Source organism: Cynocephalus volans, chromosome 7 (genome assembly GCF_027409185.1).
Source record: "Cynocephalus volans isolate mCynVol1 chromosome 7, mCynVol1.pri, whole genome shotgun sequence".
NCBI classification, from domain to species: domain Eukaryota; kingdom Metazoa; phylum Chordata; class Mammalia; order Dermoptera; family Cynocephalidae; genus Cynocephalus; species Cynocephalus volans.
The window spans coordinates 79,425,513-79,440,551 of NC_084466.1; the positions used below are offsets into that span (position 1 = coordinate 79,425,513).

Below are 15,039 nucleotides of genomic sequence, written 5' to 3' on the forward strand. Positions count from 1 at the left end.
GTTCATCACTCCTGTAAAGAGGTCCCCGTGCCCTCACTCTATTAGTCAGCAGCGTCAGGGTTTGGACTCACTTGGCAGTGTAGACCCGCTCCCTGGCGAGTGTTCCCATCCTCTGGAAGTTCCGCCCATTGTGAGTCTTGCTTTCGTGTTCCACCTTGTGAGCGAAGAATCCTGCCAGAAAAAAAGGTTTGGATCTGGTTTAGAACAGGCATGTTCAGGAGCCTGTTATTTATCATTTCACTAGAGTGTTTAAATGCTTCCTTGACTTGACCTGATCATCCCTGGATGTCTTCCATCAAGTGTCATTGAACAAAAATGTGTTCAGCAGCTGCTCTATCCTCATCACTGCATCTGGTGTTGGGGATGCAGGAGTTAGTAAGATGTAGCCCCACTTTCCAGGACCTCACAGTCTAAGGAAATAGACACACAAGTAAAGCAGGAATTGCACTGCAGAGCCATTCATGCCAAGATGAGATAGAGTGAGTACACGGTGCTATCAAGGGTCAAGAGAGGCTGCTTAACTCAGTGTCTGGGTCACAGAAGGATTCCTAGAGCAAATGACACCTAAGATAAAATCCAAAGAACAAGTAGAAATTAGCCAAGCAGATGGAGGGAGCAGGGGACACAAGGGAAGAGCTCTCTACCCAAGCAGAATGAGATATGTAAGTGTCCAGAGGCAAGACCGGTCTGTGGGTCAGTTTGTCCTGCTTAGAACAGGGGGGTGGAGAGGGTTGGGGAGTGGGGCCCTGCAGAACTACCGATGAGACCAAAGAGACAGGTGATGAATTGCTCTTTCAACGACACATGTCTATTTTCACTACATATGCCAGACATTTAGCTTGCACGCAATAATAAAACAAAGAGCCTTAGTGCAAGGAGCTTATGTTCCAGAGAAAACAGCAGAGAAGCAGACAAACTACACACATTAAACAAAATACATAAGTTAAAATTACACAGTGTCTTGAGCTATGGACAAAAGGGAAGGTAGAGCATGGTTAAGGGGCCATTTGAAGTACTCAGTGGGTGGACAGAGTGAGCTGCAGTGAGAAAGCGATAACCGAGCCAGAGCTTGAAGACTATGATGGAGAAGTGCCCATGGGGCTTTGCAGTGTGATGTGACCTTGACGAGAGTGTGGAAAGAAATTCAGAATTTAGTTCTATGTGAGAGCAACAAGGAGTTATTGACAGGTTTAAGCAGAGGAATGGCATAATCAGAAAGGCACTCTGTCTTCAGTGTGGCAGGTGCTTAGAGGAGGCAGGTCCAGGAAGGGGGAACCAGATAGGAACTGATTATGGTGAAGGCTGGGGACTGTGAGAGACGCCGAGCATACAGAATCTGGGGGGCTCAGGTATAACTGGCTGCTGGGGGATGAAGGTCTCTCTCGCCCCCACCACACTCTTATTTTACTCCTTTGCTCCTACTTCAAGAGTGAAAAGGGGACAATGTGATGGTCAGGGATCCACCCACAGGGGTCCTTTTCATCAGCTTCATATTACCTGCTCAAAAAGACCTGAAAGGGGGCCCTATGAATTGTGTTTCTGAATAAAAGCCCTTCGGGTTTTTCTTTTTGGCAAAAATATACTCTTATAGGAAACGTGCCCATTTTGAGCATATCCGTAGGGCTAGCTCGTATGAAGGAGGAATCTACCACACTCCAGGCACTCGGGTAGGCATCTAATGTCTATTCCCTTATGGAGCTTTGCACGGAGTCTTTGCAGGGAATGCAGATCTGGCTGGGCATAGGGGATGTCTTTCTGCTCTTGCCGTCACACTGACGCTCCCTGCAGATGCCATCATCCACACAGTGCAGAACACATCTGTCCATTCTGAGTGTCTCTTCTTACCACAGAGTATGATAGAAAATTCTGATTATTTTCTTTCCAGAACTCGAGATTGCATGCCTTGCCTCTGAACACATAAACAGGGCTAAGGTTACAAGAGTCAGAGGTTATTTTTGCAACCAGCGGCACAGCTTGGCTGGAGTTCTCTGCATCTGCCTCTCTTCCTCCTCTTCATCCTCCTTCCTCTTTTTCAAGGCTAAGCCCTCTACCTGTGATCTTGATCCTGTCCCCGCCACTCTCTTCAGGTCTTTATTTCATCGCTACTTCTCCCACCTCCAGAACCTTCAGTCTCTTCTTTTCTCCTAGTCTTTATCCTAGAAACACCTGCAGATCTGTCCTACCCTTAAACAAAATATAAACAAGCTGCCTCAGCCCAATAGTCCACTAGAGTCTACTTCTCCTTCCTTCTAAGCTAAACGTGAAAGAGTTGGCTCCCTTTGCCTGGTCCTTAGCACTCACTCACTCCGCAACCCCTTGTAGCCCTCCACTGTGTTACAGAAACTATGCATGCAAAGCCCATTAATGCACTTACTTCAGTCGGCTGCTAACATTAAGCCAAAACTGGTGAGAGAGAGCTAGAGAGACAGTCAGGCAGAGATGGCTGCACACAGTTACTGAGAACCCACCACGTGCTGGGCAGTGCTCGCTACTTTGCCTGTGTTATCTCATGCAATATCGTCAGCAACCACATATGGAAGTTATTAATAACTCCATGTCTCACTTGAGGAAAGTGAGGGTCAGATAAGTTGAACAACTTTCTCAAAATCGCATAAAAAGTTCTTGAGATTTTAGTTAACTACAGAGTTAATATGCGCCAGCAGTGTGATACAAGTCCTTAAAAGAATAACTCACACATAGATTATTTTAATAGGATTAGTGTCTGGGTCTTGGACATAGTTTCCTTGTACAGAGGCACCTATCTGCATTTTAGAAAGAACACAGGAAGAGAAGAGACCCAATGGCAAGAGACTATGGAAACCAAGTCATATGAGAAATGACATGTTGGCGAAAGGATGTTACAGCTGATATTGTCAACATAGAAGCAGCAGGCACAGTCTAAGCTTTTCCAGAAACTGTACCAGGACCACTAAATAGAGACACAGAGTAACAGATTTGAACTCATCATAAAAAAGGACTTCCTGAGTAGTGAGTGCCTGAATAAATGAGCTTGAGGCAGTATACGGGGTGCAAGTGTCTAATCTTTAGAGTCAGATGTTCAGGTTTGAATCCCAGTTTCACCACTCCTGGCTCTAGGGCTTTCAACCTATCTAACCTCTCCATGCCTCACTTTGCTTATCTGTAAAATGGGAATGAATAATAGTATGTATTTTGTAGGGTACGAGGATTAAATGAGATAATGCTGTGCATAGCATGGAGCACTGTGCTCGACACAAGCAAGCTCTCAATAAGCCTTCCAGTGGGAAGGGCACACCCAGCAGGTGTGAGCTCCCCACCACTGCAGTGTCCGGTGGGGGGCGATTGGGGGTGCTGTAAAGAAGATGCCTGCATTGGGGGAACTTCATGAGTCTCTGCCTCTATTTCTAGAGCCCTTCAAACCCCAGGTTGGGTTGCTATGGCTTCCAATATGGTGTCCGTGAGCTTCCTTGTGACTGCATGTGCTGGAGTAGGAACAGCAGGGGTGGTGGCTCCAGTCCCCTGCTTAGCACGTGCTCATAAGCTCTTGCAACTGCAGGGCCATCGTGTCGCCCTTCTTGGATTCACAATAAGAAAAAACTTGGAGGCCACCTCTCCTGGAGGAGAGAGGGTGATGCTGACTCCTGCCACCTTCCCTACCACCAGATGGTGGAAAGAGTGGTGCTCCTGCTGGGGACATCCTTCCTGTGCCCCCACTGTGTGCGGCTCAGTGGCCCTGAGCCCCTCCCCTCGCTCGCCTTCTCCTGCCAATTTCATTAGTGTAGTTTGGTTTCCTGTGAAAATCACTTTCTCAAAATATGTGTTTCCCAGGTATGCTTCATGTCAAAGCAGCTGGCACCTTGGCAGGAGAAGCTGGAGGCTCCCTGCCTGCTTTTCATGGGAAATGCTTCTATCTACGCTCCAGGGCAAACCAGTTCTGGTCCAGGTTTCTTAAAACAAGGTGTTTTAAACTTGTTCTATCTTTCTTAATCTGCATTCTGTTGGGTCAAGCTGGAAGAGGGCACAAGTTCAAGATCTTGATGACTAAAGAACGTTTGAAAGGCAGAGGAGGAAGTTGCACCAGGCAGGCTGGGCTGTGCCCATCCTCAGAAGATCAGGCTCACAGAGAATGCAGGAGCACAGAGCCCAATGCCGTCATGGACACATGTGGAACTGTGCCCCGTTGTCCTGGGACACGGGCAACGCCTGCAGTACCTGTTAACAACAGGGAAACAGGAAGGGCTCAGAACGGCATTGTGTGGGGAGAGAGAAAAGCACGGTTTTTGCATATTTTTAAAAAAATTCTATAAAGTAGGCCTACAGGTGCAACACTGAGGTTAATTAGAATTGCAAAGAGAGGCTCAGACATACATCTTGACCTTTGTGTTTGCCTAAAAAACTAACATAGAAACAAGTAGAGGTGTTTCCTCTCAAATGATTTGAATTCCCCTTGTTGTCCGGCACAGGCACATTTAACAGTTACATGAAGGCCTTGCAGGTGATCTCATCACTGGGGAAGTTCAGGTCTCTCCCTAAGAGGAAAGCATGGCTTATCCTATGTCACCGAGAAGTGTGCAAGGAGCCTTTCTGTGCCTTTGAAGGGGCACCAGAAACTCGGCATCCCACCGAGCACAGGTGAGACAGCGCTGTGCAAGATTGCTCTGATCACATATTGCCCTGGCTGGCTCGTAGGGCTGGGGAGGGACAGAGGCAGTGATGTGTGAGCCTTGCTGTTGACTCCGGCTAATACCATTCACCTCATGTCTGGTCTGAGTTTGACAGGCCGCTGTGGATAAGCCCAGGACCCACTGGACAGACCAGGGCAGAGTCCCTGCTGCATCTCAGGTCTCTGTTCTCACAAAAGAGAACCCATAGCTCCCCCCCCCCCACTCCATTCTGAACTGACAGGGAGCAGGAGAGGGTGAACTTGAACTTCCTAGCTGAGCTCAGCCCCAACTACAGAGGCAGATGAGAGGGCATGGGTCCCCTGTCCACTGGGTATGGGGGAAGGGCCAGAGGCGGCACCCTTTGAACAAGCACTGCCCACCCACTCACATGCAACTGCCTTCACAGAGACTGGGAGGTCTCGTTTCCTGCTATATCCCCATATACCTAGGATACTGCCTGGCACAGAGCGGGGTCTCTGCAGATGTATACAGGTTGAATAAATGAATCCCTTGCCAATTTGCAGGGCCAAGGGAGGCTGCAAGAAATGGCAATGGCTTGAGGAAATGGAGGCCTAAATAAGCTATTTGTTCCTTCTCTGAGCTGCAACTCTGTTGTGTGTGGTTTAGTATGAAATTGTTTGGATCAGAAAGCTACAAAGTGTTGGTTCATATAGGAAACACACTCGGAGTGTGCAAAGTCGGGGTTCTACGGTGCGGAAAACTTTCTCTGTGCCCAGAAGTTTAATCCCTAGCATCTGTCCACACTCAAGATGGGAACAAGTATCAGAATATCCCCAGTGATTATATACTTAAAGTTCCAAAGGATGACAGTGTGTCAATGTTCAGTAATTACCATTAAGCTATAGCAGCTGCCCTTAGTAATTACTCTCCTTTTTTCTCTGTCTTAATAAACTGTAAAGTACAAAGCCACTGGAGATACTTATAAAAATAGTCTGAGGCAGTCCCAACTCAGAACTTTAAGGAGACAGTTCTGCACAGCCCTGCCTTTCTTAGCTCTGGGTATCCTGCTTGGTTTTTTAACTGACAGCAGGGTTAATGGAAATACAAACCCCAAACAAGAAAACTTTCCTCTCTCTCTTTCTCTCTCTCTCTAAGTATATATTGCATATGAAGAATACTTCAAAATTTATATATTGCTAGAGAAAAAGAAGGTATTACAAAAGTGTGTTTCTTCAAAAGAAGAGAGCAATACAGAGGGAAAATAACAATAGGATGATTTCCCCTTCACACCTCCCAAACTCACTTTAGTTCAGCCTGCAGATGGCAGGTACCCAAGGCCAGTGTCTGAGTGAACAGGTATTTCACCCTCCCTTTCGAGGCTCCTTGCCCTCCTCGCCTTCCCTGGCCGTGTTAATTAATAGTTAAAATGCTGATTGCAGATGCTTTGGTGAGAGTTTTTGCAAAAGCCTTCAGGTTGCTGCCCTGGTTCTGCAAACATGACTAGTCATCACCACTAAAGTGAGAGAAAGGGCAGAAGGAGAAAGACCCCAAATTCACACAGAAATACACATGCCCCTGTACATTCAAATAAAAGGAAACAAATAGAGATAAGATGAAAGCGTACGTGGGCACCCACACACATGCACACGCCTGTCTAAGCCTGACTTTCAAACAAAATCGACCCTCTGTTCCTCCCTGTGTGAGGGTTTCCCTTACCGTTCTGGACCACGCTGATGAGGGTGATGATGGCCAGCAGCACAACATTGCCCACAGTTTCTTGATCCATGTTTGCTTCAGGCTCCTCTTCCAGGGAAGACTGCTCTGGCCCAGGCACGGCAGCCTGCACTGAGCAAGAAGGGGAAGTGGGCCCACGCTCTGTCCTGATCATTAGAATTTCCGAAGGTCCCCAGCACAATTACACAGTGCCGCCACCGCCTTCTTCTTCCTCTTCCTCTTCTTTTTTTAAAAAGTAGCCACCAAAGTTCCCTAGCTGTGAGTGACTCAGTGTGACTTGCCAGGGGAAGCCAGGCAGGGGAGGAGCAGACAGGGCCACACACCCCCTGAACCGCCTTGTCATGGAGGCCTCCCTGACAGTCTGCAGAATGAACCCTGGTCCCCAGACTCTGGCCAGCATGAGCCTCATGCAGGAACCAGAGAATCTGACATTGGCAGAGAAAAAGAAGGAAAGGAAAAATTTAACTTTTTAAAAATTTATAGAGCACCAAAAAGATCTGTGTCTTGAGTACCGTCCTTCTTTCCTTGAATCCTGGGGGAAAATGGGTGCTTAATACACGGTAGGGCAGAGATTAGCAGCCATGTAGGCTTGGATAAGTGAATGAATGAATGAATGCTGATGAGGGGGGACAGCTGGTATCCCCGTTACTGCAGAAAAAGAGTAGTGAAAGGAATTAAAGAATTAAAACCAAACCAAAGAGTTTAGATAAGGGGCAGACATGGAGTTACAGATGACCCCGAAGAAAAACTTCCAAACAAGAAGCATCATTAAACACTGCAACTGGCTTTTCTGACACAATTGTAGAGACTTTCTCTAAAATTCTTTTCACTTTAATAATAAGAGAAGAGAGGCTCCTCTGTCTAAGCGAATGTAACAGAGGACCTGCTGGGTGGGCTAGGTGGTCACCTGGCATTCTGCAGAATGGCTTTCTCAGTGTGGATAGCAGTCCCTTAGAGGTCATACAGAAAATGTCATCTTTGTCCCCGACTCAACTACCTGACATTGATTAAGAAGCACTTCTATCAAAACTTCACTTTTAAAGAAAATGTTGGCCACTGTGATTGGTGGCAGCAGGGGAGAGGCCAAGATGGAGATGGAGATCACATCCACCCTCATACCAAGAGCTGCAGAGGCCAGTGGGAGTTTCCTCAGTTCAACTCAGAGAGAAAGTGGCTGAGTGAAGCAGCTTGCAGAGTCTGGACGTGCCAAAGCCAGTAGCATGGCAGTTGGGCTGGCTGTGACATTCTTGGGTACTCTGTGAGTGCCTGGGGCACTTTGTAGAGTGTGGAGTTTATATTAGTTGAGATTCTTCAGAGAAATAGAACCAATATGTAAATATATAGGGGGAGATTTGTTATAGAAATTAGTTTGCACGCTTTTGGAGGCAGAGAAGTCCCATAATCTATTGTCTGCAAGCAGGAGAGCCAGGAAAGCTGGTGACGTAGATCAGCCTTCCTCCAAAGGCCTCACAACTGGGGAGGGCCATGGTGCAAGACCTGGTCTGATCTGAAAGTAAGTGAACCAGAAGCTTTGATGTCCAAGGACAGGAGAAGAACAGGGGAAGGTGGATGTCCCAGCTCAAGGAGAGGAGGGAATTCTCCCTTCCTCCACCTTTTTGATCTATTCCAGGCCTCAACAGATTGGATGGTGCCCGATTCCAGTGCTAATCTCTTTTGGAAACACCCTCACAGACACACCCAGAAATTATGTTTTACTAGCTATGTGGGCATTCCTTAGCCCAGTCAAGTCGACATAAAATTAACCATCGCAGGTATTACAGGCTTGGTTAGGGGCTCAGCACTTGTGGCATTCGTGTATTCACCTTAGTGAGATCTCATTTGTTCATTCAGTTTGGTACATTTCAGAGGATGTTTTAGGCCTCAGTTATTAAGGAGTTTGAGCCCCTGTAAAGAGTTAACTTCTGATATTCACTGTATCGCAGTGAAGTGAAGGCCAGTCTCTTTAACAAGTAGCCCAGTTCGTTGTAAGCAATAGAAACTTAGCTCAGTTTAGCTTAGGCCAAAAGGAGAATTTATTGGCTCAAAGAAACCAAAGAACTGAGCAAACAATGTTGGAAAAAGCAGAGATGTGGCTGCACATTGGAGCTAGAGAGCTCTCCCTCCAGTGTAGTACTGTCCCAGGGGGTTCTCTCTCTCTCTTCTCTCTCTACCTCTCTCTCCTCCCCTCTCCTCTCTCCCTCTTCCACTTCTCTTAGCATGTCACATTTATTCTCTATGCAGCCCAGTTTTCTCCGCACAGTGGAAAATACATCCACTTTCAACTCTGGAGTTCTATATCTTGCAGCTTCTGTCCCCTGTCAAGGACTGACTTCTCTCATCCAAATTCTTAGGACAGCCTCAATGGCCCAGGCTGGCCAGGTGTCCATTCTTGGGGAGGTCAACTGGATGGCAGGAAAATGAAAGAAGCTGGTAGTTCCCACAGTTAACATGTGGTTGAGGGGGCTGTTTCCTGAAGAAAAATAGAGTGGGTAGTGGTTGGTATGTCTACTATCTGCTGCGACTGTCCACTACTTATTATCCCAGATTTAAATGTCCTGCTTTTAAAGAAGTGTCTCTATCCTACACCCCGATGGCATTAAGGCTCATCCCAATCTCCTTCCTGCTGGAATGTTTATGTTCATGGTGTGCAAATGTGTGCCCAGCACACTGAAAGCAGCGTCCACAGGATCCCATGTGGTCGGCCGATGATGCCATTGAAAATCTTCTTAGCTCCATGGAACACAGAAACCAAGAAGGGGAAGCTCTCTTGCTTGTTTCCCAAGCCTTCCCAAGCCCCACAAAGTGGGGAGAAAATGTCCAGCCATTTGTACTTTAGAAGGTTGAGGTGGCACTTGGTAGGAGGTTCTGGGACACCCCATGTGAGCTCCCTACAGTCATGCACCAGTGTGGAGGGCACCTGCAGAGGTCTGCTGGTGGAGGGAGTCCACTTCACCCAGGAAGAGTGTGTTAATAGTCAGCCGAGATGGCCATTAAATTACAGTGAGTACATTAAGATTCTGGCTGCGGCTGCAGAGGAACACTTATCAGAGGGGAAGCCTCTGGAAATGCCATTCATCTCAATAGAGAGCTGCTGAGACAGAACAAAAAGACTGGGTGCTGGGGAGCGGGGGAGAGGAGTGCAGCCCGCCCTGTAGCCCTGGTGCTGATTCCCTCGCAGGTGCCTGTAGCCCACAGCCCGCCCTGGGCAGGGCCAAAACAGACAGCGGCCCAGCATCTGGAGGCATGGGCAGCGGGGGCCTGGGGACCTAGCTTGTGCTGGGCACTGTGCCCAGAGCTTCATATTTGCTCCTTAGTGCAACCCTCTGAGGGGCAAATTATTCCCCCCGTTGCCCAAAAGGTGAAACCGAGGTTCAGAGGAATTCAACAACATTGCCAAGGACACCCATGTAATAAGGAGCAGACCTAGGATCCGAACCCCAGCCTGTCTAGCTTTAAAGTCTGGGATTTTAACCACCTCAAGTGCTGCTTGTGGAATTGATTTCAGAACCTGGGACTCCCTGGTCCTTCTGCATCTGTCTTGGTGATCCCCTCGCAGACAAGCGAATTGAGCAAGGGCCCCTCAGCCCCTGAAGAGAGATTTTGAAAAGGAAGGAAAGGAAAACATGCCCACATACATACATATTCCCAAGACGCCTGTTAGTAAAGGTAATTTAACAAGAATTATCCCACAGGGACAGGCTGGTACCTCCTCCCTACCCTTGTCCCCTGCCAACCCCCCACTCCAGTACAAATGCATATGCTGCACTCATCTGCGTGTGACATTTAGTTAGACAAATGTGCTGGGAGTAGGGAAGAATAATTAGCACATTCATTAATTAGAGTACTGTTGGTAGTTTGACTGTGAAGGACAACCATTTGTCAACAGAGATCAGGACAGCTGGGGCCAAGCAGTGATTCAGGAGGGCAGCAATTCAGGGACAGCGGAGGCACTGACCAGCTGCTATTAAAAAACATGGGAGTTGCTCATTCACTCAGCATCCACGCACTTCCATCACCATGGCAACAGGAGCCACCACGCTGGCGGTCGGGCAACATTCACGTATCCTTCATCCTGACCTCAGGATGCGTGTTGCCGTCTCATGACATCTCTTTCCTGCACTGCCCATTCAAGGTCGCCCTCAGTGTTCACTAGGATGACGATTTACCTGCGAACGGGTGGTGGTGGTGAGGAAGAGGGCACACGAGGTGGGGTCCGCGCCAGGCGGGGCATAGACACAGAGCCCAGGACTACAGGCACAAATTATAGATGGTCACAAACAGTTCCTGCTCATTTCAATTAGTCTGAAGAATATTCAGACCAATAATGATCTGAAAGATAAGTGATAGCAACTGCTCCAGATGTCACATGCCAACCGTCTCAGAGAGAAACAAATCAGCCTGGTTACATGTGATTTCTACTTCCCTGTCCACAATCAAATGTCCTTTCCTTCTGTGAACAGCCTGTGCTTCTGAACTGAATTGAACTAAATTCAGATGAATCCTCATGCCATTCTATAGACACAGAAACTAAGAGATAGTGAATTTGCTATAACCTCAAATGCTATTGATTATAATCCACATGTGCTCAGGCACTGAGCTAGGTGCTTTACAAATCAAAATGACATTTACAGCTATGACCTCCAGTCTCCACAATCTCAGGTTATAAGCTGATCATATCAGTGCAAAGCAAACACACAGAAGCAGAACTCCATGGACATTCACACGGACTAGAGGAAACCAAGGCAGCATCCACAAAACATCCAAAAACCCTCTCCCATCACGAACACACACAACACAGGGTATTGTTGATGACTTTGTAGGAAAATGAAATAAATGACCCATAAGTGTAGAAAACATCAAACAGTGTGTCGTGTATGAAAACAAAGGTTAGACACGAATTCCCTCACTTGCGTCTTAGCTTTATCTGTCTTGTAGGCTCTTTAAGGAAAGGAGGTCAGTAATGGTCTGACCTGCCTTGGGAACATTCAGTTCTCATAAGATTAAAAATTGTGGTGCTCATGTGTGCTCAGTTGACTTTTGACAAAGTAATTAAATGGAAAAAGGAAAGCTTTGTTACAAAGGGTGCTAAAACAACCAGATATTCATACGAGAATCACACAAAATATAACTTCCCCCAATCATACAAATATAACTAGAATTCCCCAAAATCACACGAAATATAACTAGAAATGGGTCTTAAGCCTAAATATAAAAGCCAAAAATATAAAACTTCTAGAAAAAAACATAGGAGAAAGTCTTTGACCCTTCCCCCAAATCACACAAAATATAACTAGAAATGAGTCTTAAGCCTAAAAATAAAAGCTAAAAAATATAAAGCTTCTAGAAGAAAACACAGGAAAAGGTCTTTGTGACCATGGAGAAGGCAAATATTTTTTAGATAACACAAAAATCATGAGCCATATAAGAAAAAAATCAATAAATTAGACCATATCAAAATTTGGCCAATGGGTACAAAATCATAATTAAATAGGAGGACTAAGTTCTCATGTTCTATTGCACAATGGGGTGACTATGGTTAACAGTTAAGTTTTGCATATTACACCACCATGAAAGGAGAGGCTTTTGAATGTTTTTGCCACAAAGAACTCAGAAATGCATGAGGATGGTTAGTTACATTAACTACCCTGACCCAGTCATTATACAACATAGATATGTATCAAAACATCAGATTGTAGCCCATAATTATGTACAATAGTCATCAGGAAAGTGCAAATTCAAACTACAATGAGATACCACTACACACCCATTAGGCTATTAGGATGGTTTGCAAGGGTCTGGAGCAACTGGAATGTTCATCCTTCGCTGGTGAGGATGTAAAAGGGTAAGTGTAAAAAAATGGCAGCAGGTAAATAAAAACACTTTGGAAAAAGCTTGTGAGGGTATTTTTGGGGTTTTGTTTGTTTGTTTTTAACTAAAAATATAATTACCACATGATCCAGCAATTCTACTATAGTATTTCTTCAAAAGAAATGAAAATATGTCTTGTATTAGTCAGTGATTGCAGAAACACTAAAAGATATGCTATATTTATATATATATATATATATTTTTTTTTATACATATGCACATTTTTTAAGGGAGTTGTAAGGATTTGACTTTACATAACAGTGGGAGCTGGTTAAACGGTCTGAGTGTATTTTTGTTTTCTGGCATTGCTGTAACAAAGGACGACAAACTGAGTGCCTTAAAACAACAAAAACTTATTGTCTCACAGTTCTGGAAAACAGAAGTCCAAAATCAAGGTGTGAGCACCTTGCTCCCTCCGAAATCTCCAGGGGAGGATCCCTGCGTGCCCCGCCTGGCTTCTGGTGGTAGTCGTTGGCGCTCCTTGGCTGTGGCTGCAGCACTTCAGTCTCCACCTTCCTCTGTCACCTGGTGCCTGGTGCTCCTGATTCTGTCTTCACATGGCCATCTTCTTATAGGAACACCAGTTATACTCAACCTGGAGCTCACCCTGTTCCAGTATGTCCTCATCTTAATTAACAATATTTGTAATGATCCTATTTCCAAATAAATTCACATTCTGAAGTAGTTAGGACTTCAACATATCTTCTGGGGGGACACTATTCAACCCCTAACAAGGAGGCTGCTGTTTCTGTGGCTGGTGCCAAAGCCTGAAATCCAAAGGCAGGTTGTCAGGAAGGGGAGAGGGACAGACCAGGAAGTGTGGGAAGCGAGGACAGACCAAAACCTGCAAGGCTGAGCTGACACTGAAATCTTTAAGAAGCCACAAGGAAGGGCTGGAACTCATCTCTGTCACTCATGGACTTGAAGCCCCAACTTCGATGATGGGGGCTTTCTGCAGGAGAATTGGGTGCCCTCATGACAGAATAAGCAGTGAGAGAAACTGAAGGAGTTTCTGGCAGAAGCCAGAAGAGCTGTGAGTCCGACCACTGCCCTGTGCCAGCCATGTCGTCCTGTAGATGAGCAACTGCGAGCGTGTGCCCTGCCTGACCTGCTGAGCACAGCAGGACACTGCGCCCTCGCTTCCACCTTCCTAATCTCCTGAAAAATGTGCCCAGTGGCCCACATCAATCCCAAACTATGCAGGGAAGTGAATTCAGGGAAACATGGCTCCAGGGTAAGCTGACACAATACAAGTCGACCACAGTCCTCCTCTTGTCAACTTAGCATCTGTGTACCCCTCTTTAACCATGCCAGAGTTAACTTCCAAAAGAGACAATGGCAATATCATGCTTCCATCTCACATACTGAAACTGTCTCTTATCCAACAGGAATGCACTAACCCTCACCCCAAAAGAGGTAAGAGGTCTCTTTACTCATCTTTGGCTGATGTTCATTCTGCTTGTAACTGAGTCTCATTCCCTTTCTGACATCTTGTAACTTAAATAATGAGATATAAAGTTAACTACTATTAACACATATCACATTATATAGCAGGGAAATTAAATAGAGGAATAGAAAAAACTGGTTAATAGATGCACAAATATATTTATATCAAGATAAAGAAGAAATATTCAACACTATTTCACCCCTCATTTCTCACACTAGTTTATGTGGTTGCTGACAAACATCTACAGTTACCTTCTCCCACTACTCATTCTATATTCTTTGTCCTCAGCAAGCACCTCAGTTGGTCAAAGCTCCTTACCTGGTGAGGTGACTCACATCCTTTTTTCTGAAGGGTCTGGACCATTATCAGTCCTATGTGAATTAGGCAGTTATTGTTTTCCATTGGCATTAATCACAGGACACGGGGTACACACTCCTCACCCCCACTGTGTAGTGACAGTGCAGTTGCCCCTTGGTAATTAGAATCAACCACCTGAGATAGGAAAGGAACCCTCTTCTTTGCCTGTTAATTCACTGGCATGAGGAGATGGGAAATTCACCTTTCAGCTTAATGGAATCATTGTTGTGTTCCCTGATGGAAGCAGTCCCCCCCAGGAGCTAAGGTTTCTAGACTAGCAGAGCCCAAAGTTGCAAGGAGGGGAAGAAAACATCCACGGCTGGAACACCAGGGTGATAGTGAGAAAACCCACTCCCACTTTCACTCCATGGTTCCTGGACTCATGAGACCTGACAATGGGAGAAATAGTATCATGTATTGGTCACTGACTCCTGGAGGACAGACGCCCAGGCCAGCAATGAGTTGCCTCCCTCCTGGTACTACAACTGAGTCTTTAAAAATCCATTCCACTGTTCTAATCAGGCCACTGGTTTCACTGTGAGACCAGTGAAGTTTATGATCATGAGGTCATTGCTGTATTTCCTTTGCTGTAAAATGACTTCCTTGGTCAGAAGCAATGTGAACGGAATTTCATAACAGATGAAATCAAGTCCATGAATGGTGGGTTTGGCAGGAGCACTATAGTCAGTGAAAGCAAATCCATATCCAGAGTAAATGTCTATTCCAGTGAAGACAAATCACTGCCCCTTCCATGATGGAAGTGGTCCAGTGTAATCGACCTACCACCAGGTGGCTTTCTAGTCACCTCCCCTAACCCAGGGAATGGTGCCATATTTGTGCAGTATTGGTGCTCTTGGTAGGTTGAGCCCTCAGCTATGGCTGGAGCCAAATTGGCCTTGATGAGTGAAAATCTTCATTGTGTCCATACATAATCCTGCCCCATTGCCATTACATTTGTGAGCCCATTGGACAAGGACCAGGGTGGCTGGGGAAAGAGGCTAGTGACCATTCACCGAATTCAATCCATAT

At 46.0% G+C, this 15,039-nt stretch overlaps 1 protein-coding gene across 1 annotated transcript in view; it reads right to left on the reverse strand.

Annotated features, from left to right (window-relative positions):
- ALOX5AP (arachidonate 5-lipoxygenase activating protein) overlaps positions 1-15,039 on the reverse strand; it is a 41,157-nt gene that overhangs the window by 16,245 nt on the left and 9,873 nt on the right. Inside the window, exons 2-4 of the mRNA XM_063103466.1 lie at positions 6,660-6,673; positions 6,321-6,423; positions 72-171 (exon numbers count right to left, since the gene is read on the reverse strand). Coding sequence (XP_062959536.1) covers positions 72-171; positions 6,321-6,423; positions 6,660-6,673 — 217 coding nt within the window. The remainder of the gene's footprint in view (positions 1-71; positions 172-6,320; positions 6,424-6,659; positions 6,674-15,039) is intronic.